Here is a 26,806-nt window from a genome sequence, read left to right on the forward strand (position 1 = left end):
CACATCAGATTCCCAAAAGCTTACCCTAGCCTGGCCCTGTCAGACTATATTTTCATCAACCAATTTATAATTTTCCTGCTAACAAAAATATGCACTTTTTTTCAAACAATTTTTTTTTTAACTAAATCATAGCTGTGTACATTAATGCAATCATGGGGCACCATGCACTGGTTTTATATACAATTTGAAATATTTTCATCAAACTGGTTAACATAGCCTTCCTGGCATTTTCTTAGTTATTGTGTTAAGACATTTATATTCTACGTTTTAGTAAGTTTCACATGTACCCTTGTAAGATGCACTGTGGGTGTGGTCCCACCAATCACCCTCCTCAAACAATTTTTTATTTCCTCACCTTCTAGTGAAGAAATATCCCGTACCCTATTTCCAATATAGAAATGTTCTTAAAATAAAATCACAAGTATTTCTCTTCTTTAGGTTTCTGAAACTTTAAGCAGATCCCATTACATTTTTCTCTGCTTAAAATCCTAAACTTATAGCGAAATCCAAAAGTCAGAGGCAAGGAGTCAAATGTCTTGGTTTTGTCCCTCCTGCATTTAATGTGTGGTGTGTGGTACATAAACCTCTTAGCGTGTCTGTTGTGCATTCTTGCGACTATTATTAATTTTCCTGTGTAATACTGGGGCGGCAGCACCAGGCACCAGGGCTTCCCGTACGCATTTTATTGAACACACACTCTTATTTAGTGCATGTGCCACAGCTCCTGACTGCTCGCTCCCCTAGGCTTGAGGAATTTGGGGGAGGAGGTGACGGCCATACATTTGTGACATAATTTCCCAAAAATGTTCAAAGGTGCCACACCAGATTCTTCCTTTGGGAAAGGCACAGAGCCTCCCCAGCCACTGGTGGTATTCATTACGCATATTAACACAAGGGGGTGGTATGGGAAAGGAGGAAACCCCAGCAATTTGCTTCTCAATCCTAGAAGCAGTCTTCAATGGCGCGCAGTCCCTGGCTGTTCTTTGTCATTTACTTTCGTTGTATTTTGCAAGGCTCAAACAGATAGTCTTTACTTTATTGTATCAAGCCCTGTAAATCTTACTTTTTGAGTATTTCGTAAATCTCTCCCTCCCTCTCTAACTCTCCATCTTCTGTCCATATTTAGGCTCTCATCATCTTTTATTTTTCCTTATCCACGCTGCTGTGTATTAATTTACATAAACACAGTGTCTAATTTAGGGAGTTCTGACAGTGTGTACAGTGTGCCTGTGAAGTCGCACCATAATCAAGACATGCGAAATTTGCATCAACCCCTCAAGGATCTGTTTCCCTTTGCAGTTCAGCTCTCCATTCATCCCAGGCAATCCCTGGTTATTTTTTGTTTTCGGGTCACTTTATATCTTTATATCACTGTAAATTTGTTTACACTGTATGTGGCTGGAGTCTTACAGTCTGTGTCCTATCATGTCTCGCTTCTTTCACTCAGAATAACGATGTGAGACACATCTGAGATGCTGTGTGCATTACTTTTTGTTGCAGAATAATATTCCCTTGTATGACTGTATTGCAATTTATCCATTCATCTTTGAACTACATTTGAGTGTTTCCAGTTTTGGGCTATTGTGAATCAAGCTGCTTTGAATGCTACTGTGGGAGCCCCTGCGTGGACATGCATTTTATTTATTTATTTATTTTTTTTTTTTGTTAAATCATAGCTGTGTACATTAGTGCAATCGCCTGTACCCATTCTAAGATGCACCATAGATGTGGCCCCACCCATTACCCTTCCTCCACCAAAACCTCCCCCCTCCCTTCCCCTTCCTTGGCCCTTTCCCCATAGTCTTGTGCTATAATTGGGTTATAGTCCTCATGTGAAAGCTATAATTTAGCTTCATAGTAGGGCTGAGTACATTGGATACTTTTTCTTCCATTCCTGAGATACTTTGCTAAGAAGAATATGTTCCAGCTCCATCCATGTAAACATGAAAGACGTAAAGTCTCCATCTTTCTTTAAGGCTGCATAGTATTCCGTGGTATACATGTACCACAATTTGCTAGTCCATTCGTGGGTTGATGGGCACTTGGGCTTCTTCCATGACTTAGCAATTATGAATTGGGCTGTAATAAACATTCTGGTACAGATGTCTTTGTTATATTGTGACTTTTGGTCTTCTGGGTATAGACCTAGTAAAGGAATTATAGGATCGAATGGCAGGTCTATTTATTTATTTATTTATTTATTTGTAGAGACAGAGTTTCACTTTATTGCCCTAGGTAGAGTGCCGTGGCGTCACACAGCTCACAGCAACCCCCAACTTCTGGACTTAGGCGATTCTCCTGCCTCAGCCTCCCGAGTAGCTGGGACTATAGGCGCCCGCCACAACGCCCGGCTATTTTTTTGTTGCAGTTTGGCCGGGGCCGGGTTTGAACCCGCCACCCTCGGTATATGGGGCCGGCACCCTGCTCACTGAGCCACAGGCGCTGCCTTGCAGGTCTATTTTTAGGTCTCTAAGTATTCTCCAAACACCCTTCCAGAAGGAATGTATTAGTGGGCATTCCCACCAGCAGTGTAGAAGTGTGCCTTACCTCCACATCCACACCAACATTTCTGGTTTTGGGATTTTGTTATGTGGGCTATGCTTACTGGGGTTAGGTGATATCTCAGAGTAGTTTTTTTTTCTTTTTTCTTTTGGTTTTTGGCCGGGGCTAGGTTTGAACCCGCCACCTCCGGCATATGGGACCGGCGCCCTACTCCTTGAGCCACAGGCGCCGCCCTCAGAATAGTTTTGATTTGCATTTCTCTGATGATTAAGGATGATGAGCATTTTTTCATGTGTTTGTAGATCTTGCTTCGGTCTTCTTTAGAGAAGTTTCTCTTCAAGTCCCTTGTCCACCCTGAGATGGGGTCACGTGTTCTTTTCTTGTTGATACATTTGAGTTCTCTGTGGATTCTGGTTATTAGACCTTTATCGGAGGTATAACCTGCAAATATTTTCTCCCATTCTGAGGGCTGTCTGCTTGCTTTACTCACTATGTTCTTGGCTGTGCAGAACCTTTTTAGTTTGATCAGGTCCCAGTAGTGTATTTTTGATACTGCTTCAATTGCCTGGGGAATCCTCCTCATAAAATATTCACCCAGGCCGATTCCTTCAAGAGTTTTCCCTGCACTTTCTTCAAGTATTTTTATAGTTTCATGTCTTAAGTTTAAATCTTTTATCCAGTGAGAGTCTATCTTAGTTAGTGGTGAAAGGTGAGGGTCCAGTTTCAATCTTCTACAGGTTGCCAGCCAGTTCACCCAGCACCATTTGTTAAATAGGGAATCTTTTCCCCACTGAATGTTTTTAATTGGCTTGTCAAAGATCAAATAACAGTAAGTAGCTAGATCCATCTCTTGGTTCTCAATTCTGTTCCAGACATCTACTTGTCTGTTTTTGTGCCAGTACCATGCTGTTTTGATCATTATGGATTTATAGTACAGTCTCAGGTCTGGTAGTGTGATTCCTCCTGCTTTGTTTTTATTGCTCAGTAATGTTTTGGCTATTCGAGGTTTTTTCTGATTCCATATAAAACGAAGTATTATTTTTTCAAGATCTTTAAAGTATGACAATGAAGCTTTAATAGGAATTGCATTAAAATTATATATTGCTTTGGGCAGTATGGACATTTTAACAATGTTGATTCTTCCCAGCCATGAGCATGGTATGTTTTTCCATCTGTTAACATCTTCGGCTATTTCTTAGAGTTTCATAGTTCTCTTTGTAGAGATCTTTCACGTCCGTTGTTAGGTATACTCCCAAATATTTCATCTTCTTTGGCACTACTGTGAAAGGAATAGAGTCCTTGACTGTTTGTTTGGCTTGGTTATTGTTGGTATATATAAAGGCTACAGATTTATGAGTGTTGATTTTGTAGCCTGAGACATTGCTATATTCCTTGATCACTTCTAAAAGTTTTGTAGTAGAATCCCTAGTGTTTTCCAGATATATGATCATATCATCTGCGAAGAGTGAAAGTTTGATCTCTTCTGACCCTATGTGGATACCCTTGATTGCCTTTTCTTCTCTAATTGCAATGGTTAAAACTTCCATTACAATGTTAAAGAGCAATGGAGACAATGGGCAACCTTGCCTGGTTCCTGATCTAAGTGGAAATGATTTCAATTTAACTCCATTCAATACAATATTGGCTGTGGGTTTGCTGTAGATGGCCTCTATTAGTTTAAGAAATGTCCCTTCTATACTAATTTTCTTAAGTGCTCTGATCATGAAAGGATGCTGCATATTATCAAAAGCTTTTTCTGCATCAATTGAAAGAATCATATGGTCTTTATTTTTAAGTTTGTTTATGTGTTGAATTACATTTATAGATTTACGTATATTGAACCAGCCTTGAGACCCTGGGATAAATCCAACTTGGTCATGGTGCATAATTTTTTTGATGTGTTGTTGGATTCTGTTGGATTCTGTTAGGATCTTGTTGAGTATTTTAGCATCTATATTCATTAGTGATATTGGTCTATAATTTTCTTTTCTTGTTGGGTCTTTCCCTGGTTTGGGGATCAAGGTGATGTTTCTTCGTAGAATGTGCTGGGTAATATTCCTTCTTTTTCTATATTTTGGAAGAGGTTTAGTAGTATAGGTACTAGTTCTTCTTTAAATGTTTGGTAGAATTCTGACGTAAAGCCACCTGGTCCTGGGCTTTTCTTTTTAGGGAGATTTTGTATAGTTGATGCTATTTCAGGACTTGATATAGGCCTATTCAACATTTCCACTTCGTTCTGGCTAAGTCTTGGTAGGTGGCGTGCTTCCAGGTATTGGTCGATTTCTTTCAGATTTTCATATTTCTGAGAGTAGTTTTTTGTAGTATTCGTTAAGGATTTTTTGAATTTCTGAGGGGTCTGTTGTTATTTCATCATTACCATTTCTGATTGATGAAATTAGAGATTTTACTCTTTTTTTCCTGGTTAGGTTGGCCAAAGGTTTATCTATTTTATTGATCTTTTCAAAAAACCATCTTTTGGATTTATTGATCTGTTGTATAATTCTTTTGTTTTCAATTTCATTTAATTCTGCTCTGATTTGGTTATTTCTTTTCTTCTGCTGCGTTTGGGGTTGAAGTGTTTTTCTTTCTCCAGTTGCTCGAGATGTCCCATTAAGTTATTGACTTCCTCTCTTTCCGTTTTCTTGAGGAAGGCTTGCAGTGCTATAAATTTCCCTCTTAGGACTGCCTTTGCAGTATCCCAGAGGTTCTGGTAATTCGTGTCTTGATTGTTGTTTTGTTCCAAAAATATGGTGATTTCCTTCTTAATCTCATCTATAACCCATGTATCCTTCAGCATAAGGTTGTTTAGCTTCCATGTTTTTGTATGGGTATGCAGGTTCCTGTTGTTATTTAGTTCAACTTTTATTCCATGATGGTCTGAGAAGATGCAAGGAATAATTTCTATTTTTTTAAATTTGCTGAGGTTAGATTTGTGGCCTAGGATGTGGTCAATTTTGGAGTATGTTCTGTGGGCTGATGAGAAGAATGTGTAATCAGTTTTTTGGGGATGAAATGTTCTGTAGATGTCTGTTAAGTCCAGATGTTGAATGGTTGAGTTTAAATCTAAAATTTCTTTGCTTAGCTTCTTTTTGGAGGATCTATCCAGGACTGCTAAAGGGATGTTAAAATCTCCAACTACTATGGAAGTGGAGGAAATTGATTTGCTCATGTCTTTTAGAGTTTCTCTTCTAAATTGAGGTGCGTTGTGGTTGGGTGCATAAATATTAATAATTGAGATCTCATCATATTGAGTATTACCTTTAACAAATATGACGTGTCCATCCTTATCCTTAATTATTTTGGTTGGTTTAAAGCCTCTTGCGTCTGTGAACAGGATTGCAACGCCTGCTTTTTTCTGCTTTCTGTTTGCCTGGAATATAGATGACCATCCCTTCACCTTGAGTCTATATCTGTCTTTTAATGTAAGATGCGATTCTTGGATGCAGCAGATATCTGGCTTGAGTTTTTGTATCCAGTCCGCCAACCTATGCCTCTTTAGAGAACAATTTAAACCATTCACATTAATTGAAAGTATTGATAAGCCTTTCGAGTGACTGGTGGACATTTTTAATCCTTTTGCGACTGTGGAAGTTGGAATTTGATCAAAAATTTTTTGGGTGAGTTTACTTTTGTGGTGGAGAATTACGCTGGTCTTTATGGAGGATAGGTCTAAGAATATCCTGGAGAGCTGGTTTAGTTGTGGCAAATTTCTTCAACATGTGAATGTCGTTGAAGTATTTAATTTCTCCATCATAAATGAAGCTCAGTTTAGCTGGGTACAGGATCCTGGGTTGAAAGTTACTTTGTTTTAGGAGATTAAAAGTTGATGACCATCCTCTTCTAGCTTGAAAGGTTTCAGCAGAGAGATCTGCAGTTATTCTGATATTCTTCCCCTTGTAGGTAATAGTTTTCTTTCGTCTGGCAGCTTTCAGAATTTTGTCCTTCATATTAACTTTAGTGAAATTGATTATGATGTGTCTGGGGGATGTCTTATTTGGGTTGAGTCGTGCTGGAGTTCTGAAACTGTCTGCTATCTGAATTTCGGAATCTCTTGGCATGTCTGGAAAGTTCTCCTTCATAATCTCATGGAGAAGAGACTCTGTGTCTTGTGAAGCCACTTCGTCACTTTCAGGGATCCCTATAAGACGAATATTGGTTTTCTTCAAATTATCCGAGAGCTCTCTGAGAGTGTGGTCTGTTTTTGCTCTCCATTTCTCTTCTTCTTTGAGGGTTTGGGAGCATTCGAAAGCTTTGTCTTCAATGTCAGAAATCCTTTCTTCTGCTTGCTCCGTTCTGTTACTGAGGGATTCTACTGTGTTTCTCAGATCTTTGAGGGATGCAACTTCTTGTCTCAATGTGTCGAAATCTTTGGTCATTTGGTCTTTGAATCTGTTGAATTCTTGAGATAACTTTTGGAATTCTAATTCGATTTTATTTGCTATCCAGATCCTGAATTCAATTTCTGACATCTCAGCTATTTGTTTGTGCATGGGGTCTTGTGCTATTTCTGCCCCATTGATTCTTGGGGGAGTTGATCTACTCTGATTATTCATATTGCCAGAGTTTTTCTGTTGATTTCGCCTCATGATTGTTTTTCACCATTGCCTCTGGCTGTCTTCAGAGTTGGGGAGGTGTCTCTCCAAGATTAGGCCCCAGCGGGATCACTCTATTGTTGCTGGATCTTTGTAGGGAGTGACCCTGTGTAGTTCCTCTGGGGCTCTCTAGCTAGGGAGTTCTGGTTGTGGAAGCAGCTCCGGTTTGTGACACACCGGATCCAGCAACAGGGCTGGGGGTGGTGCGCACAGTTCTGGGAGTGGTAGGCACCCAGTGACTTTGGCATAGAGAGCCCAAGGCTCCAGGGGTCTCTGGCCAGGAGAAGAGCTCTGCACAGAGGCATGGAGGGCTCCAAAGGCCACGCAGCTACCAAAGTCCCTGTCCAGATGAACGGGCTAGTGTGGAAGCTGGGAGGACACAGGAGGGAGGGTGCAGGGTTGTATGGCTCCCGCAGTTCCTGGTCAGGGAATGTGGAGACCCTGTAGGTATGGGTCACCGGTCAGGGGTCACTGCACAGCTCTTATGGAGGTCTAGGTGGCCCCAAGCCCAGGAGTTTGAGGTTGCTATGAGCTGTGACGTCACGGCACTCTACCCAGGGCAACAGCCCAAGGCTCCAGTGTGCCAAAACCGTCTGACTCTGCCCCTAAGGATTAAGGCTGTAAGGCAGCTCAGTCCCCGCCTATAGGCTGCTCAGTCAGTAGGTTACTTTGACCCGCCCAGTCCTTGCTCTGAGACCCTGAGGGCGGAGCTTGCCGGAGCAGTCTTTCACAGTGGCTTCTTGCGCCCAGCTCAGTGGCTCAGTCTGGGGCCCCAGACAATGCCCAAAGTTCTCCACACTCCTGCTCAAGCTCTCCCCAAGGCAGTTCAACTGAGTGCCAAGTCCAAGAACACCGAAACAGTTTACAGGTAAGGCCTTTCCGGTTTGCAGTCTCACTGCTGCTTGTACTTACGTTTGCCGGCGTGATTAGGTTGATCAAACACACGCAACCACTTGCCAGTTTTCCACTGTTTTTGTCCTCCTCTGGTCCAGAAGTCCCTTGCTGGCTCCCTGTATCCTCAAAGGGATGATTATAGGCAGATCCCACTGGCCAGAGATGCCTGGAGTCTTGTCTCCCCAGACTCGCTGTTCCCAGTTGCAGGGAAGCTGTTACTTGGCCGCCATCTTTAATCTCTCCTGGACATGCATTTTAATTCCTCTTGGGTAAATTCCCAGCAGTGAGATAGCTGGGTTGTAGGGTTAGCCGTTCTAGGAGGTGTATAGTGGTGTCTCATTTTAGTTTTAATTTGCATTTCTCTGGTATCTAGGGATGTGGAGCATCTTTTCTTTCTTTTTTATTTTTGAGCATCTTTTCGTATGATTATTGGCTATGTGTCTCCTGTTTTAAAATATCTGCTTAAATCTTTTGCCTGTTATTTTACTGAGTTGTTAGTTTTCTTATTGAGTTGTAAGAATTCTGGATTTGAGTCCTTTGTCATATATACATATATATATATATATATATATATATATATAATACCATAAATATTTTCTCTCATTCTGTGACTTGGTTTTTCATTTTTTGATATGTATTAAAGATATTTTTATTTTGGTTTTATTTTAGATAAAGTTCAGTTAATCAAGTTTTTAAAAATGATTTATGCTTTTGGTATCCTAAGAAATCTTTTCCTACCACAAGGTCATGAAAATTTTCTCCTGTGGTTTCCTCTAAGAATTTTATAGTTTTGCTTTTTTATTTAGATGATCCATTTTGAGTTAATTTTTGTACTTTGTGTGAAGTAAAGGTGTGACTATCCTTTTTTTCTGCCCAATTCCCTGTTAGTGTCCCTTCCGTTTTTTATGTTGATTATTTGTGCCCATTCTTGCTCACAAAGGGTCTCTTTCTCTCTTTTCTCTCTTCCCCTTTTCACAGCCTAGCTGGGGGTTATCGATTTTCTTTCTTTCTTTCTTTTTTTTTTTTTTGTGGAGATGGAGTCTCACTCTGTCATCCCAAGCTAAAGTGTCATGACATCACAATTCACAGCAACCTCAAACTCTTGGATTTGAGCAATCCTCTTGCCTCAGACCCCAGTGTAGCTGGGACTACAGGCACCCACCACAATGCCCAGTTAGCTTTTTCTAATTTTAATAGAGATGGTGTCTTGCTCTTGTTCAGGCTGGTCTTGAACTCCTGAGCTCACATGATCCACCTGCCTGGGCTTCCCAGAGTGCTAGGGTAACAGGAGTGAACCACCATCCCCTGCCAATTTTGTTGACTTTTTTTTTTTTTAATTACAATAGCTTTATCAATTTTCTCTATTGTCTGTTTTCTATTTTACTGAATTTTGTTCTGTTGTTCATTATTTTCTTCCCTCTAACTATTTTGGGATTACTTTGCTTGTTTTCTTCCAACTTCTTGAGGCAGAACCTTAGGTCATTGATTTTAGACCTTTCATGTTTTTGAATATAAGCCTTTAAAGTTATAGATGTCCTTGTAAGCTCTGCTTTAGCTGCATCCCACACGCTTTGATGTATTGTATTTTCATCATCTCCAGTTGAAAATATTTTCTAATTCCCTTGAGATTTTTCTTGGAAGTGTGGATTATTTAGAAGTGTATTTTACTTCCAACTGGTCGAGATTCTCTTCGATATCTTAGTGTCTTTGTATTTCTAATTTAATACTGTTATGGTCAGAGAACACACTTTGTATGATTTTTCTTTTAAGTTTATTGAGACTTGTGTTATGGCCCCACATATAGTTCCTCTCAATTAAATATTACAGAAAAAAATACATTCTACTGTTGTATATTCTATAAGTACCAATTAGGTTTAGGTGGTTGATAATATTGTTTAGATAACTTATGTTTTTCCTGGTTTTTATATAATTGTCCTATAAATTGGTGAGAGAGAGGTGCTGAAATACTTTATTGTCAGGTTTTGTATTATGTATTTTGAAGCTCTGTTATAAGGTACCTACACATAGTTAATTGTTATGTCATTATGATGAATCGATATTTTCATTGTAAAATGTTTGTCACTACCTTTTTAATACTCTTTGTCTGGAAGTTTTCTTTTTCTCTGATATTAATACAGCCATCCCTACCCTGTTATGTTTACTATATATCTGGTGTATCTTGTTCTGTCTGCTTATTTTCAATTGATTCTCTTCTCTGTATTTGAAATCAATCTCTTATAGACAACATATAGTTGGGACTTGCTTTTTTATACATTCTGATAGTCTCTGCATTTTGTTTAGAGTATATAGTTTATTAACATTTAATTATATGGGTATGATTGGATTCAGGCCTACCATATCATTATTTGCTTTCTGTTTGTTGCTTCCGGTTTGTTTTGTTTTGCTTGCTTGTTTGTTTTGTTCCTCCTTTTTTACCTCCTTTTAGATTATTTCAATTTTTTTTATAATACTATTTTAATTTATCCATTGGTATTTTTGCTGTATCTCTTTTCTCTAATATTTTAATGTTTACTCTATGACAATATGTATCATTGACTTTTCATAGTCTACTTAGAGGTAATGTATCGTTTCTGGTAAAATCTAGAAAGCTTGCAGTAATACAGGTTCACTTATCCTTTCCCCCTCTGTTGTAATTGTCAAATATATCGTATCTGCATGCATTGTAAACCCACAATGCATTGTGCTTATTTTTGCTTTAACAATCATATGTATTTTAAAGAAATTAAGAGAAACTAGAGTCTTTCATACTTACTCATTCCGTTTCTGACATGCTTCATTCATTCCTGAAGGTCTAACTTTCTCTCTGGTATCGTCTCTCTGTAGCCTTAAGAAATTTCTATTTCTCATTCCATGTAGGTCAGGCCAGCTGGTAAAAAATTCTCTTAGTTTTTCTTATCTGAAAGTAAAGTCTTTACTTCATCTTTATTATTGAAAGATACAGACCCCTAGGCTGACAGTTCCTTTCTCTCAGTACTCACTGTTTCTGGTTTCCATGGTTTTTGATAAGAAATCTGTGGTAATTCTAATGATTGTTTCTCCATATGGGTTGCTGTCAAGATTTTTCCTTTGCTGTGGTTTTCAGAAGTTTGACTATGATGTGTTTCTCTTTGAATTTATTGGGGTTTGCTGAGCTTCTTATGTTTGTGAATTTATGACTTTTACCAAATTTGGGGAGTTTTCAGCCATTACCTTTTAGAATATTTTTTTCTAATTTAGTTCTCTCTTTTCTTTCTGTGATTCCAATATCCTTATGTTAGACTTTAAAAAATTTCACAATTCCATGAAACTCCATTTGTTGTTTTCGTTCTTTTCTTTGTCTACTTTTGATTAGATAATTTCTATTACTATATTCTCAAGTTCACTGACTTCTTTTATCATTGCCAGTCTTTCCTTAGGCCATCAAGTGAATTTTTTATTTTAAATTCAGATACTGTACTGTTCTATTCTAAAATTCCATTTGGTTCTTTTTTCTATTTTTTTTTACTACTTTTTTAATTATAAGCATCTTCCTTTCAATCATTTATCACAGTTATTATAACTGCATTAAAATCCCATCTGATGATTCTAGCACCCAGGTCATATCAGGATTGGTGTCTGTTGATTCTCTTTTCCTTTGGGAACGATTGATACTTTTTGACTCTTCATATCTCATGTAATTTTGGATTATAATTTGGACATTGTGAATGGTTTGTTGTGGAGTCTTTGTATGATGTTTCATTGTTCCGAAGAGTAGTGAGGTGTTTGTTTTGATTATCTGTAATAGGTGACAGGTCAGATCTCAGTTCAGTTCTTTACGTCATAGCTGCAAACTTCTTTGGCCCACATGTGAATGGTTCAGGGGTCTAGCAGAGGCCTGAGCTGAATGTATATGCAGAATTTGGGGGTGCGCCCTGCTCTGACTGTCCTTTCTGGGCTTCTCCCTTACTCTGGGGAGTCCTGAGCTTCTTCCTCTAGTATCTCCTGCCAGGAAGATGATCTTTCTTTTGACTTTGCCCTATATCTGTGCTTCTACCACCATGACTGTGGCACTCACAGACCAAAGCTGCAAAGAAAACAAAATAAAAATGAGCAAACCACAGAGAATACAGAGGAGTTTCACTTGCTCCAAGTTGCACCTCATCTCTGAAACTTGCCTGTCTTCTTTCAATTCTCTAGAGATTTTCTTAGTTATTTTTGTATCTTTTACTCCGAGTGGATAGCTATTACTTGTAGCATGTCTGTGTGCTGAGCACATACCCCTGTGTGCTGGAAGTACAGCTCTCAGTCTTTCAGCTGGATGTAGCAATGGCCTTCCTACTGTCTATTTTTTTTTTTTTTTTTTTTGAGACAGAGTCTCACTGTTTCACCCTTGGTAAAGTGCTGTGGCATCACAGCTCACAGCAACCTCAAACTCTTGGGCTTAAGCGATTCTCTTGTCTCAGCCTCCCAAGTAGCTGGAACTGCAGGCACCTGCCACAGTGCCCGGCTATATTTTTTGTTGTCGCAGTTGTCATTGTTGTTTAGCAGGCCCAGGCCAGGTTCGAACCTGCCTGTCTTGGTGTATGTGGCTGGTGCCCTAACCACTGAGCTACAGGCACCGAGCCCTTTCCTATCGTCTTTAGTATTATTTCCCTCCCATCCAGTTTTCACTCTGAAGCCAAGTGGTGAAAATGAATTCTGGTGCTGAGTTTGCTCTTACAAGATTGGGTTTTCACTCCTTGTCCTGGCATCCGTCGCTTCTCATAACTAACTCCTGCCCACCTGTATGATATGAGGAGGTGTCTTGTCTTAACCTTGCGTGTTCCACAATTCTGCAGTATCCATCTCCTTCATCTTTTCTGACTTTCTTTACCTTGCCTCACTCCAGGAAGTCCAGTTATCTCTTTCCCCATTGGGAGTGGGACATCCCTCTGAGTTCCCTTTGAGTTCCACAGGTCCCCTTGCAGTGATACTTACCACATTGTTCTGTTTTCTGCTCCGTTGTCTGTATCTCCAGAAGACAGAGCTCCTCAAGGGTGGCACGTCATTCCACACCTCTTTAACTGCTAACTACATTCCCCCACCTAATTTCACATACTGCATAAAATATAATGTTTCTACTGATTGCATTACATTTTCATGAGTACAGAATGTTCATATCTGTGCTTTTGTGGGTGTCTGATATGCACAGAGAGTTCTCAAGAAATAGAACAAAAGATTTGGGGCTACTTGTGCACTGTTCACTGTCTACTAATTGGGGCATATTTGCTAACCTTGCCTTTTATGCCCCTCACTGTAGGTGCTGCACCTAGCATTCTGTGAAATCCCCATGATTAAAGTCTTTATACTCAGAAAGGATAAGGCCGTGGGATTGCTGGAGCTTCCAATATGGGCAGGCCTCTTCTGCTTTTCCCTTTCCTTGTGAATGGGAAAGTTCACATATTCCCGGGGAAGCAGTGTGTGTGTGTGTGTGTGTGTGTGTGTGTGTGTGTGTGTGTGTGTGTGTGAATGTTGATACCCCCTGGCAGTAAGCCAACAGCATTCCACTCTGAGGATCAGGTGATAGATTCAAGGCTCGTAGAGCTATCACAGTTTGTCAGCTGCTAGGGAATCTGGAATGCCTTCTCTTCCTTTACACCACTTCCTATTTAACAGAAGGATCTAGAGACCTTTACATCTTTTATAACATAAGTTTGCATGAGAACTGCCACTTTGATTTTTCTTATCACCCATTCAGAGCAAGAGCTTCTGAGTTGTAAGCAATATTATTTCTTTCAAAACAAATAAGCTTCTATTTCTTTTCTGTTTGTGTGTGTGTGTGAGAGAGAGAGAGAAAGACAGACAGAGTCTCACTTTGTGCCCTGGCTAGAGTGCCGTGGCATCAGCCTAGCTCACAGCAAGCTCAGACTCCCAGGCTCAAGCAATCCTCCTGCCTCAGCCTCCCTAGAAGCAGGGACTCCAAGTGCCTGCCACAGTGCCCGGCTATTTTTAGAGATGGGGTCTCACTCTTGCTCAGGCTGGTCTTGAACCCTGAGCTAAGGCAATCCACCCTCCTTGGCCTCCTGGAGTTTTAGGATTATAGACATGAGCCACCACGCCTGGCCATGAGCTTCTATTTACATAGAACATTCAAACTTTCATATGCTCTCTATTATTGAGAATGGTGCCTCATCTTCATCTCCAACTTAAAAAGAAAAGACACGGGCTTTAATTTTTTTCTAGTTATGCAACTCATATGCTTATGGTAAAAGCCTTGTTACACATTTACTTATTCAATAAATATTTATCTTCTATCTTGTATATGCCATGCTTCAAGAATACGGCCAGGAAAATAGAGTCATTGATTCATGAAAATTTAGTCTAGCATTACAAAGAATTATGTAGAAGAGCTTTTTGAAAAGCATCCAAGAAGCTCCATACACACAGATAAGCACCATTAGCCTCTCTCTGAATTATTTTGTATGTTTTTGCTGTTTGGATTTCAGGCACCATCACTTCATCTATTTTCATTTCAATATCCCCAACTCTCCTGTTCGTTTGTCCTTCATTTCCTCTATGGGGCAAATCTCCAATTCCCGAGCATCTAATGTTCAATTTATGTAATGTTTGACTCTGGCCTGAAAAGAAACGATTCAGTATGCTAAGTTTAATCCCAAGGAGCTTGTTGTACTTTATATGTTTGGGATTCTGAATTTTCCACACCTATGAAATCCTAATTATTAAGTTTTAGAGGTACTTCCCACTAAATTAAATTAATAGACTTACTCATTTTATAGTTTCATGAGGGAGTATTAAAAGCTGGGCTGCACTTTATTTATAATGGCAGAGAAAGTGACAAATATCTAAATGCCCATCAACAAGTGACTAGTTAAATAAATGATGTATCCATACAATGGAGTACTATGAAGTAACTAGTTTGTTGAATAAACATGGAAATATATCTACCACAAATTGTTGACTTGGTGGGAGGAAGATCAGATTTAATATGAATAGATTAGGATATTTTGTTTTCATTTATGTAAAATTAGAGGCACATGTATGTACATGAACAGAAAGTTACCGATAAGGACTCAATCTATATATTTCTTCAATATAAACCTACTATGTACGAGATGTGCAACAAATGCATCCTGATAGATGTCCTAGTCACAGGGGAAGATCACAAAATGCAGATACATTGTATCATGCGTATTTGCGAGGCAACGTATTTGATTTACTAAAAGTGCTTTTTTCTCCTTTGCTAGAATAATGAACTACAAAGCAGGTTGGACTATTTAACAGAAACCCAGGCCAAGACTGAAGTGGAAACCAGAGAGATTGGAGTGGGCTGTGATCTTCTACCCAGGTATTTAGGAATTTCCTGTTTTGGGTACTAAAATTCCTCTTTTACTTAAGAAAATAACTTTACTGGACTGTTCTTAAAATTCTTGCATTCTTTCTTTCAATAATATTTCTGCAAAGCTAAGTGGTAGCTGCTGCAGGGGTCCGACTGGTTTGTGGAGGAGCAGGGGCTTTGTGCAGGTGGAGGGGAGAATGAAGTAAAGATCTGGGGAAGCCATGAGAGGGAGAGATTGGCCCTGTGAGTGAGTGCATGTATTTGTTCATTCATTCATTCATTCATCAAATAGCTGTTGAGTATCTTACTGTGCCAGATATTTATGAAATGGAGAGGAGTGAGACTGGGCCCCTATCCCAGAGTACTGTCAGGAGGGAGAGACAGGTGTGCAAAAGACATTTAGGATAGTGAGAGAGGGGCATACAAGGTGCTATCATGATACGGAACAGGTAGGGTCTCAGTCTTGAGCAACATTCCTCTCCTCCCCAGTACTGTGTAGCAGTATTGTGAAACACAGATCCAGTTCATAGATGCACGATCTGCTTCAGTCATCAGCAGATGTAGGATAAGTATACTGGTGTGTTGGGTTTTGTTTCCGAGCTGCAGGACTGGCCTGCTCATTGTTAAGCTGCTGCTGTGCCTGCGTCTTTCCCTGGTGAGACTGGAGCCCGGTAACTTGCCTTTGGGAACTAACTCCCGGTTTCTGGTGCTCTCAACTGTGCCTGGCACAAAGACGACACAAAACAAGTTTATAACAAGGATGCTGATGACATGTGTCTGGTGATTTAGGCAATTAAAGTCACAAAATGTATTGTGTCCTGTGTACAAAAGGGTGGATGCTTGTGTAGGCAGAGGCGTGTGTGTGTGCTGTGCTAGACACAGGAGTTCAGGTAGAGCCTGAACCCTGGAATCTCGAATGCACACTCCGTTGGGAAACAGTGATGCCGACCACCAAGCTGGGGTGTGGCACATCTGGCACTAGTCCTCCCTGCCACTCAGACATGTGCCCTTAGACAGCTCTTTCTTTGCTGGGCCCCCAGTTTCCTAATATGTAAAGTCAGTGATTTGGCCAGGTGCCTCCCCACTCCCTGCCAGATCTAACCTTATGTAGTAAGTCCTCATTTCCCTACTTTACTTTTATTTATTTTTTTAATTATTTATGTATGAGACAGAGTCTCACTCTGTGTCCCTGGATAGGGTGTTGTGGCATCATAGCTCACAGCAACCTCAAACTCTTGGGCTCAAGCGATCCTCTTGACTCAGTCTCCCGAGTAGCTGGGACTACAGGTGTGCACCACTACTCCTGACTAGTTTTTCTATTTTTAGTAGAGACAGGATCTCGCTCTGGCTCAGGCTAGTCTCGAACGCCCTGAGCTCAAGCAATCCACCCGCCTCGGCCTTACTTTATGTTTTTTTATTCTTTATTAAGTTATCTTTTTTTGTTCATTAAAATGAGTCACTCTAAATTCTCAAAGAGCAGCATGAAGCTCTTTGACTGCCAGTGTTCTCGTTTACGTTGCTTGCCTTCTGGTAGAAGCAAAGTCATTGTATTATTCTGATACAATTAACAGCAAATATTTTAAAAAAGAAGAAGAAGAAGAAAATATATGAATAGACTTCAGATCTCATCAATATGTGGTACAAAGTACATGATGAAAATATAACTGAAAAGAATGATGAAATATTCCTTTGAAATATAAATAATTTGGCCATTTCTCCTCTATTTTTCAAAAGTCAAGTGGCTTAGTCCCCTCTAATTGCCCACATAGTAAATCTTGTTTGGCTAAAACGGGTAGAAAATTATGTCTGAAACCAATAAATTGTTTGTTTTCTACTTCCCACATTTTGGCTTAAAACAAGCTTTTCAATTTGTATGCCCAAGTATCGCCTGAAGCCAACTTTTATGGCTAAGTTAGGAAACCACAAAGTGGTTTTCATAATGGAAGTGCTGACAGACCCTTAACTTATGGCCACGGTGAACTTGGAAGCCACTTCAGGATCTAAAAGCAGCTTTTCCATAAATGTAACATTTGGTTTCCCCTAGGATCCATCTTAGCAGTTTAACTACCTAGGTCAATCAGCAGAGGAAATGAAAACTACATTTCCACATTTCCGCATTTCCGAAAAGGCAGAATAATATTTCATTCGTTTCCTCACAAATATTTATTAAGTGCCTACTATGTGAAAGGTGCTGGGCAGGTCTGGGGGGTGAGTGAGAAACAACTTTGGGGCAGTGGTTTTTCACCCGCGCTTCTTGGGGCAGCCTTACTCTGTGCTGGGGCTTCCAGAGAGGCCTCAGGATGTCCCAGAGTATATAAGGAAGGCCAGTGAGGAGCCGGCCTGTGGGACACCCTGCCCCGCCCCCCCAGCAACCTGAGAAAGTCAGCTCTTAATCTGTTTTGTATATTGGATTCCAAGTAAGTTTTTGTTAGAATAAAGAGTTCTGTGGTCAAAAACAAATTGGAACTCTCGGTCTAGTTTAATCCTCATTTTTTTTTTTGAGGCAGAGTCTCACTATGTTGCCCTCAGTAGAGTACTGTGGCATTACAGCTCACAGCAACCTCAAACTCTTGGGCTTAAGCTATTCTCTTGCCTTAGCCTCCCAAGTAACTGGAACTATAAGCAGCCGCCACAACGCCCGATTATTTTTTGGTTGCAGTTGTAATTGTTTAGCAGGCCTGGGCAGGGTTGGAACCCACCAGCCCTAGTGTATGTGGCTGGTGCCCTACTCACTGAGCCCAGATGCCGAGCCAATCCTCATGTTTTCTGGATACCAAAATTGACACCTAGAGAGACAAAGTGATTCAATGGAAGTCCCACAGCCAGGATTAGAATCAAGCCTTCTTGAGTCTTACTGTGATACATTTGTAGTTTGAAAATACATAATAAATAGAGAGTTGCTAACTGGTGTTTTGTATATTCTAATGAAATTCTTAGTTCATACTTGGACTTCACACTTGCACCTAAGTACTAAAAGATTCTATAGTATTTTTCAGAATATTTTTGCTCCTTGAGAATAGTTTATATCAATGAAAGTATTGAATGAAGCCTTAATTATGCAGAAGTCCTTGTCCTTGTTCCCTGTTCTTGTGCTGTAAAGCACTCACCAGGCTGGTCCAGTTGGGGAGTCTCAGGCTGCCGTGATTCCCCGCCCAGCCAGCTGCTGGCTGAGCACAGTGTTGGGCAGGCTACTCAATCTCTTGAAAGTCTCCACTCTTTCATCCTTAAAAAGGGAATGAAGATGATAATATCAAATCTCATGGAGTTGCCATGAAGATTAAATGAAAACAGGCATATAAGCATGTGGCGTGGTAACTGGACCAAAATGAAGCACTTAATAAGCAGTAACTATTAATATGATTACTATCAATGAAACCAAAACTTTGATTTTATATGTAAAACATTATATAATTGAATATAAATGAATCTGGATAAGCTAAGACTAAGATAATATAAATGAATCTGGGTAACCTAAGCTCTCATTAATTTTCATAGTGATTGTATGAAATGGATTGATGGCCTAATCAAGTGTATAGTGCTTCGGTATGCTTTGGGTTTTTCAATTGAACTTCAACTTGAACAGTGGTTTGAACCCCCTTCTAGACACCACATTAAACTCTGGAAGGCTCAGTGACTGATGCGGTTTCTGTCAGCTGAAGCAGGGGAGTGGTCCCCATGTGTTCCAAGCACCCGGCACACACTTTGTTATAGAGTAGCATGGCGTGTCCTGCACACGTCCACACAACTGCAAGTGCTGTGCTCCTGCTAATAGCATTTGACTTACAGTTATGGCTGCTCTATTTGTTTTTATCCTGCTAGGAAAAAAAAAATTGTATTTGGTTATCTTCAATAAGGATTTGTTGAATGAATGAAAAGTACACACCAAATGGAAAAGTTAGGAAGCCGAGCTCTATTATAATCTAATTAAGCTATTTAATAAAGGCCTTGAGTGAAGTGACCCCTGCTTATGTTTGTGTTTCTCTGTCTGTGTCCTCACTAAAATGTAAGACCCATGAGGACAGGGATTTTCATCCATTTCACAGATTGTGGTCTCCTGGGAACCTCCTCAGGACAGTGCCTCCCGTGTGGTGGGCAGTCAGTCGGTGTTGTTGAGTGGAGCCATCTCCCTGTGGCATTCAGCAGTCCTTCCTGAGCAGAAAGACAGGATCTCTGAGCCAGCTTCTTAGTCTTGTAGGACTTTTCTCTCCTGGTTCTCTCTCTACTTCCCTGGCCTATCCCTCTCCCCTTCCTCCTCCAAGATCGCTGCCACGGGAGCTCCTCATGGCTCTGACTTGGTTCCAGTAGTTCCCACAGAGATCGCATCCAATCTCGGAGCTTCGCCTCTCCTCCCTTTAGCTGAGCCACAAGGGAGTGCTAACCTCTTTCTTGAAAACAAGTCCTCAGCCAGCTGGGCACTCTCAGCTAGTGCTCACGTGGACTCCATACTTGCCATTGCATCGCTGAGCATACCAGCTTTTCCTTCAAAGTCAGTTCTTCCTAGTAGTGGTTAAGAATAATACTGACTTAAAGCCAGGTGCAGTGACTCATGCCTGTCATCCTAGCACTCTGGGAGGTCCAGGTGGGAAGATTGCTTGTCCAGGAGTTTGAGACCAGCCTGAGCAAGAGAAAGATCCTTCCCCTCTCACTAAAAATAGAAAAAACTAGCTGGGCATTGTGACTGTAGTTGCAGCTACTCAGGAGGCTGAAGCAGGAGGATCGCTTAAACCCAGGAATTTGAGGTTGCTGTGAGTTAGGCTGATGCCATGGCACTCTAGCCTAGGAAACAGAATGATATTCTGTCTCAGAAAAACAAAATGAAACAAAACACAAACAAACCAATAGGAAAAAAAATAAATAAAGGGAAGGAAGGAAGGAGAGAGGGAGGGAGGGAATAAGAGAAATACTGTCTTGGAAGTTAGACCAGGATTGGAGTCCTGCTTCTGTGTCCTGCTACATCTGCAGCTTCGGCAAATTCCTAAACCTCTGTGAGTTTCAGTTTCCTCATGTTGAAAAGGAAGGTGTTGGTGGTGATCCTCTCAGAAGCTTGCTAAGAAGGTCTGAGTGAGGTGACAGGCATAGAACATAAGTGGCGGCGCATTAATGTTTCTGTAGATGTCACCGCTGCTTTCCCAGTCTCTAAGCTCAGTGAATCGTGGCGGCGCATTAATGTTTCTGTAGATGTCACCGCTGCTTTCCCAGTCTCTAAGCTCAGTGAATCGCAGGTGCTTCTGAGCCTGGGATTGTTTTGCTCCTACACTCACTCGCTCATGCTGAACATGCCTCCTGCCACCAGCCTGCCTGAGACTGGTCTGACCCTACCAGCACTCTCTGCAGAATCAGCTTCCTGCCCCCACTTTCTCCTCCAGATCTTCCTCTCTTTCATCTGATCTTTGTGTTACATAAATTTCTAGCAAGCAAAGATCTCATCAGAGAGGAAGGAGAGAGGGGTAGGGTGAAGAGGGACTCACTGTGGGTACAGGGCCGTTTAAACACCTATTTATTTTTATTGTTATTTTTTTTCTATTTCTTTTTAAAGGCTCAGAAGTTTGGATTAAAAATTTGATTATGTTAAAGTTATTGAAAATGAATTCACATCATCCAGCCTTCATTTACAAAGAAAAGTGAAAAGGCAAAAACCAAAAGAAAAGAGACTTTTCTTTTTCCTGTCCCTTGGTAAATCTTAGTTTCCAGCAAACTCATAAATTATGTCTTAAGTGGTGCAATTTGATAAAAAATATTCCCCATGGCCGTAAGTGCCTGACGCGTAGTAAGTGCTTCAAAATGCTAGCATTTTCCTATTTTTGTTGCAAAGACCAGAACACAAAGTAGCCTTTTGTCAAAGCTTGATTTGCTGATTCTGCTATTGTTTCTCCCTGGGGAACTGCCCCTTTATGGATTAATAAAAGGTTAACAATAGCCTGAGTGTGTTAAAGAAAATGGTTCTATGCTTGAGATTATGTTTTTGAAATCCTGTTGTTTCCTTATGATCGACTAAATAAAATACCCCACTTCTTTTTTAAAAGTTTGGGATATGAGAGCCTGTTTGCGAAACGCAGAAGTTTCACCTTTATAAATATTTCTGCATTTTATGGGCTTTTAGGATATTGTCACTGGAGACCATTTCTGTTATATGGAATTTTCACAGGAGTTGGCACAGATCACCATCTGGCTCCTGCCCCTGGCATTCCATGAAAGTGCCTGCTCAGGTCTCTGGGGACTCCTGAATTGCCAAGTCCCATGGATTCTTCTTTGTGGCAGGTGACACTAGGATCACCCCTGCTGAAAACTCCCTCAACCTTTGGTTTCCTTTGTCCTCCATATGTGGGGTTATAGCTCTGTGCCTGGACCTGGGGTCATGGACATGATGGAGATGTGGTTTTCACCCTTAAAATAATTATACCTAGTAGTGGAGACAAATACATAGACCAATGTGTGCAATAAGACACTTCCAACCTGTGTTAGAAGCCCGTACAATAGTGATTTTCAAGGTATAGAGAGGATAGAGTAGGCACAGAAGAGGTATTGAATCTCCTGGGGGAAGACATTTGAAGCTTACAATTTCCCTCCTATGCTTGTAATATATATACCGTGCCACCATGTGAATGATTGGACACGGGAAATTAGAGCAAAGGGAACTGACTGTTAGATTTCTTATATATATTTTGTCATTGCATTAGTTAGAATAAGGAATGTAGCTGCTGTCTGAAACAACCCATGAATCTCAGTGGCTTAGCATGGTCAAGGTTAATTTCTCATGTTGCATCTAAGGCAGATTGGTATGGGCTTCACTCCACACAGTGATTCAGGAACCCAGGATTCTTCTGTCTAGAGGCCCTTTCAGGGCTTTAGAGTCCTCCTAGATCTTCCACAGTCCTCTGCATAAAAGGGAAGATAAAGTGTGTGTGTGGAGGGTTATGTAGGTTTTACCTGGAAGTAATATAAATCATGTCTGCCCTTGTAGTCACATGGCCCACCTAGTTGCAAGGGAGGCTGGGAAATGTAATTGAGTTATATGTCCAGGAGGAAAAGAAATGGGATGTGTCTCCATCTTAGTTAACAAATCCTGTTCACCAAATTCTACCTCCCAAGTATCTCTCTGACTTTTCCCTGCTACTTCCCTTCCAGGGCTCCTGTTTGAATTCAGGTTTTCTCTTTCATCTCCTAAATTTTAGCAAGAATTTTCTACTTTACCTTCTGCCTTCAGACTCATCCCTCGCAGTCAACCCTGAACTGTACCTGAGGAATCTTCCAAGAATAAAAATATGAGCAAATCATGCTGTTCCTTACAAATCTGTCTTGGTTCCCTGTCCCCTTCTGAACTCCTTAGCCAAGCACATGAGGCCCTTCTCCACTGGCCCTCATCTTTTGCCACTTTCTGTTATGAACTCTTTGCTCCGGCACACCCAATGTGTCTCAGTTCCATATCCACCAACTGTGTGTTCACCTCCTTTGCTGTCACACGTACTGTCCCTCCTGCTCAGAATACCCATCCCCTCTTTGCCAACCTTGAGGGAATGCCAGGCATCCCTCAAGAGTCATCTTCTCTGTGAAAATTTCCAGACATAAATTTCCTGGTGATGCCAAATTATTCTACCCTCGGTTTGCCCATAATGCCTTCATTCTTTTTTTTTTTTTTAGAGACAGAGTCTCAAGCCATCACTCTGATTAGAATGCTGTGGTGTCACAGCTCACAGCAACCTCAAACTCCTGGGCTTAGGCGATTCTCTTGCCTCAGCCTCCCAAGCAGCTAGGACTACAGGCCATACCACCCGGCCATTTTTTGGTTGTAGTTTTCATTGTTGTTTGGCAGGCCCAGGCTGGATTCGAACCTGCCTGCTCTGGTGTATGTGGCTGGCGACCTAGCAGCTTGAGCTACAGGTGCTGAGCCAATGCATTCATTCTTATATTGCTCGGGTCCTGGCAGGAAGGGAAGATTGGAGAGATTTAAATGAAAAGACGATTTACAAAAGTTTTGGCAGCTTTAAGGGGAAACTTGAGGGACAGTTGGTATGCTCTGGAGCTAGTTAGAGTGGCAGCTGTTACTGCCCTGTGCCTGAAGAGGCTGGGGAAGAGAGCCAGGGGAGCTGCACTATGGCTGCAGCCTGGCTGGGAGGGGACAAATGTCCTGACCTTTCTGTTCACTTGTTCCTTGACCCCCTTTGCATCTTCCAGGTGGTCAGAAGGACCTGGAAGCTAAAGAGCAAGGTAAACCACTGATGCTGGTCTTTAGGTCAGCTTCCCACTGAGCAGGGTGGGAAAAGGGAGAGCAGATCTGAAGAGGTGCACAGATAATACGCAGCACAGCTCTTTCTGTCTCCATGATGGTACCTAGCACAGTATATTAAAATTATTTACATACATATCTTCCCACCAAATTATGTTCCTTGAATGCATGTTTTTTATTTTACTGAATCATCAGTGCCCAGTACAGACTTTAAAAGTTGCTAAAAATAATGGTTCTGTCAAAGTCTGTTCAGGATGCTGTGACAAAATACCCTAAGCTGGGTGGCTTATAAACAACAGAAATTCATTTTTCACAGCTTTGGAGACCAGGAAGTCTAAGACCAGGGTGCCAGCAGATTTAGTGTCTGGTGAGGGTCCACTTTCTGGTTCACAGATGGTATCGTCTCTCTGTGTCCTCACATGGCAGAAAGGATGCCAGATCTCTCTGAGGTCTCTTATAAGGGCGCTAATTCCATTCAGGAGGGCTCCACCCTCTTGACCTAATCACTGCCCAAAGGCCCTACCTCCTAATGCCATTACCTTGGGTGTTAGCATAATAACACAGGAATTTGGGGGACATAAAAATTGAGTCCATTGCAGGACCCTTTTGTAATATTCAAAGGCTGCATCATTACAGCCTTTTTATTTTTTAAGTGTTTAAAGGCCATTTCCGAGGTTTGCCTTTTCATGTGAAGAAGTTGGAAAGTTTTGTCTCATCTTCCTGATCTGCCTTTTCTCATTTCTCAGCCAAGCAGGCAGGACTCGTGAAATCGTCATGCCTTCTAGGAATTACACCCCATACACAAGAGTCCTGGAGTTAACCTCGAAGAAAACTCTGACTTAGGCACTTGAGATGCGCACTTTTCACAGAAGGACAGAGACCCTGGAACCCTGTGGCTTGAAGTCTGGAAAGGGTGACTGTTGTTTCCTTACATACACAGTGCAAGCAGGATGGAAATTGGTACACAGCGCAAGCAGGATGGAAATTGGTACACAGCGCAAGCAGGATGGAAATTGCCACGGTTCTGATCGACTTCTGAGACAGGAAGAAAAGTGAAGGTGGGGAGGGGGAGAGGGAGAGAGATGCGAGGTCACATTTCAAACACACCGCCAGCGTCCGCCACTGTGCTGCATCACCATTCATTTTCCATGTAGACGCTGAAATCCTATCAGGAGATTCCCTCACAATTTATTTTCTGTTTTGCTAGACTTTGGTTGGGAAGGAAAGGGCATCAGTTTGAAATTTCATGTTATTCAGGCCAGGAATGTTGGATGTCGTGTGAAGGTTTTGTTTACCCGTAAAAGTATTAGAGGCAGGGTTTCTCTGGACAGACAAGCCTGTCTACGAGGAGCATGGGCAGAACTTGAACCTGGCAAAACTTGAACCTGGAGGAGAGGACTCCCAGCTTGCAGGTGCCTCTTGACCCTGAGGATCTGTGTTAGGGCTGTGGGAGCCACGGTTAGAGAGAGCCTTGTGTGGCCCAGGCAAGCTTCATTCTGATGTGCTAATCCCCTGGTTTAATTTGTGCCTTATGCCTTTATTGGACTAGATGAAATCACTGTATTTATTTAACTTGTGATTTTTTTTTCTTTATCACTTTAAAGAGTGGAAATTTAATCATTGAATGTTTTCAGTACCAACTGGTGTTTTGTTAAACAAGTAATCTGTTCAGCATGCTCTACTTTGATATTATAACCTGTGCCCACATATGTTTAATAAATATCATATATTTTGTTCTACTAATGTTGTCTCTGTGTTCCTTCCATGACGGTGTAGAAGGGATAAAGAGCTGATAAAGCTCTGGAAGGAGTGTGAAAGTCAGATCCCGTGATCCTTCAGTCACTACGATCTACAGAGTGTGAAAGTCAGATCCCGTGATCCTTCAGTCACTACGATCTACAGAGTGTGAAAGTCAGATCTCGTGATCCTTCGGTCACTACAATCTACAGACACATGTACAAGCCATTAGACTGTATGTGCATGTCTTTTTAATTCATGATATTGATTTAATTAACTCACCTTCTGAAAAGAGTAAGGTACATTGATGATTATAAGATATAAAAACAGTTACTACTTTTATTTTTTTTTGCAGTTTTTGGCCGGGGCTAGGTTTGAACCTACCACCTCTGGCATATGGGGCCGGCACCCTACTCCTTTGAGCCACAGGCGCCACCTGGAAATAGTTATTACTTTTAAGTATCTTCTTTTTGCCTGAACTCCCCACCTTTTACTCTACTCACTTCAGCAAGAAAAAAAAAAAAAGCAAGCAACTTAACTGGATAAAATGGGTCAGGAAAGTGTAAAGAGAAAAATGCACATTTTGGTGCCAAATTTCTATTTAAATTCTCCCTGACAAGTCATCAGAGCTCTTTGGATATTGGTTTTTCCTCTAAAAATCTAGAATAACTCACGCCTCCTCCAGAGGCTGATGTGCACCTGTCCAGATAATTCCCACAGGGGACAGGCATGGTGCTGGGCACATGAGCAGCGCTCTGTCATTCTGGAGCTTCTTCTACAGCACTGTTACCCTGGGAGGAGCATTTAGTGAAAAGGCCGCCCTTAGGGACAGGAGATAGGGAAGCTGGATTCAGAGTGGCAGAGGCTGCTAAGAGCCCAGGCCTCTGGGGAGCCCAGTCTGAAAGCAGTTTGTAAATGAAATGGTGATGACTTAAAGAATGTTGGTTTTATGAGATCAAGGCAGACAGGAAAACTGCTCTGCAAACACTTCCACATTCCCTTTCAAAACAAAGTAAGAAAAAGAAACACTGAGTAATTTTAAATGTAAAGAATGCCAGGGGCTTTGTATTTTAAAATATATCTTCAACATATGGAAAATTCTAAACATGATTTGAGCTGTTCAGGGAGACTATTGCAGAGAGGTCCTAACTTGTATGGATGGAAACTGAAAGAAACTAAAACATAATCCTTGGTCAAAATCAACTGTAGTGACCCATGCCTCCAACCCTTCATCTGAAAGAGTGACATTCATCAGTCTCTTCCTGAGCAAGGATATTCCCCACAATCAGGGCTATGAACTCTAATATTACACAGTAAATTTATCTCATGGAAATGAAAAGCAGCAGTGTATGTAAGGTTTTCTTTAAATTAAAAATAACATCCCAGCTACTCGGGAGGCTGAGGCAGGAGAATCGCTTAAGCCCAGGAGTTGGAGGTTGCTGTGAGCTGTGTGAGGCCATGGCACTCTGCTGAGGGCCATAAGGTGAGACTCTGTCTCTACAAAAAAAAAAAAAAATAACATCCTATAATAATGCTTCCAAT

The 26,806-nt window shown here is 41.1% G+C and overlaps 1 protein-coding gene across 1 annotated transcript in view; it reads left to right on the forward strand.

Annotated features, from left to right (window-relative positions):
* The window catches only part of MYZAP (myocardial zonula adherens protein), a 99,700-nt gene extending 74,444 nt beyond the window's left edge, over window positions 1-25,256 (forward strand). Inside the window, exons 12-13 of the mRNA XM_053594288.1 lie at window positions 15,212-15,312; window positions 24,274-25,256. Of these exons, the coding sequence (XP_053450263.1) occupies window positions 15,212-15,312; window positions 24,274-24,370 (198 nt within the window). The 3' untranslated portion in view covers window positions 24,371-25,256. The remainder of the gene's footprint in view (window positions 1-15,211; window positions 15,313-24,273) is intronic.
* The last annotated feature ends 1,550 nt before the right edge of the window (window positions 25,257-26,806 follow it).

The sequence above is a fragment of the Nycticebus coucang genome, chromosome 6, assembly GCF_027406575.1.
Source record: "Nycticebus coucang isolate mNycCou1 chromosome 6, mNycCou1.pri, whole genome shotgun sequence".
Classification (NCBI taxonomy): Eukaryota; Metazoa; Chordata; class Mammalia; order Primates; family Lorisidae; genus Nycticebus; species Nycticebus coucang.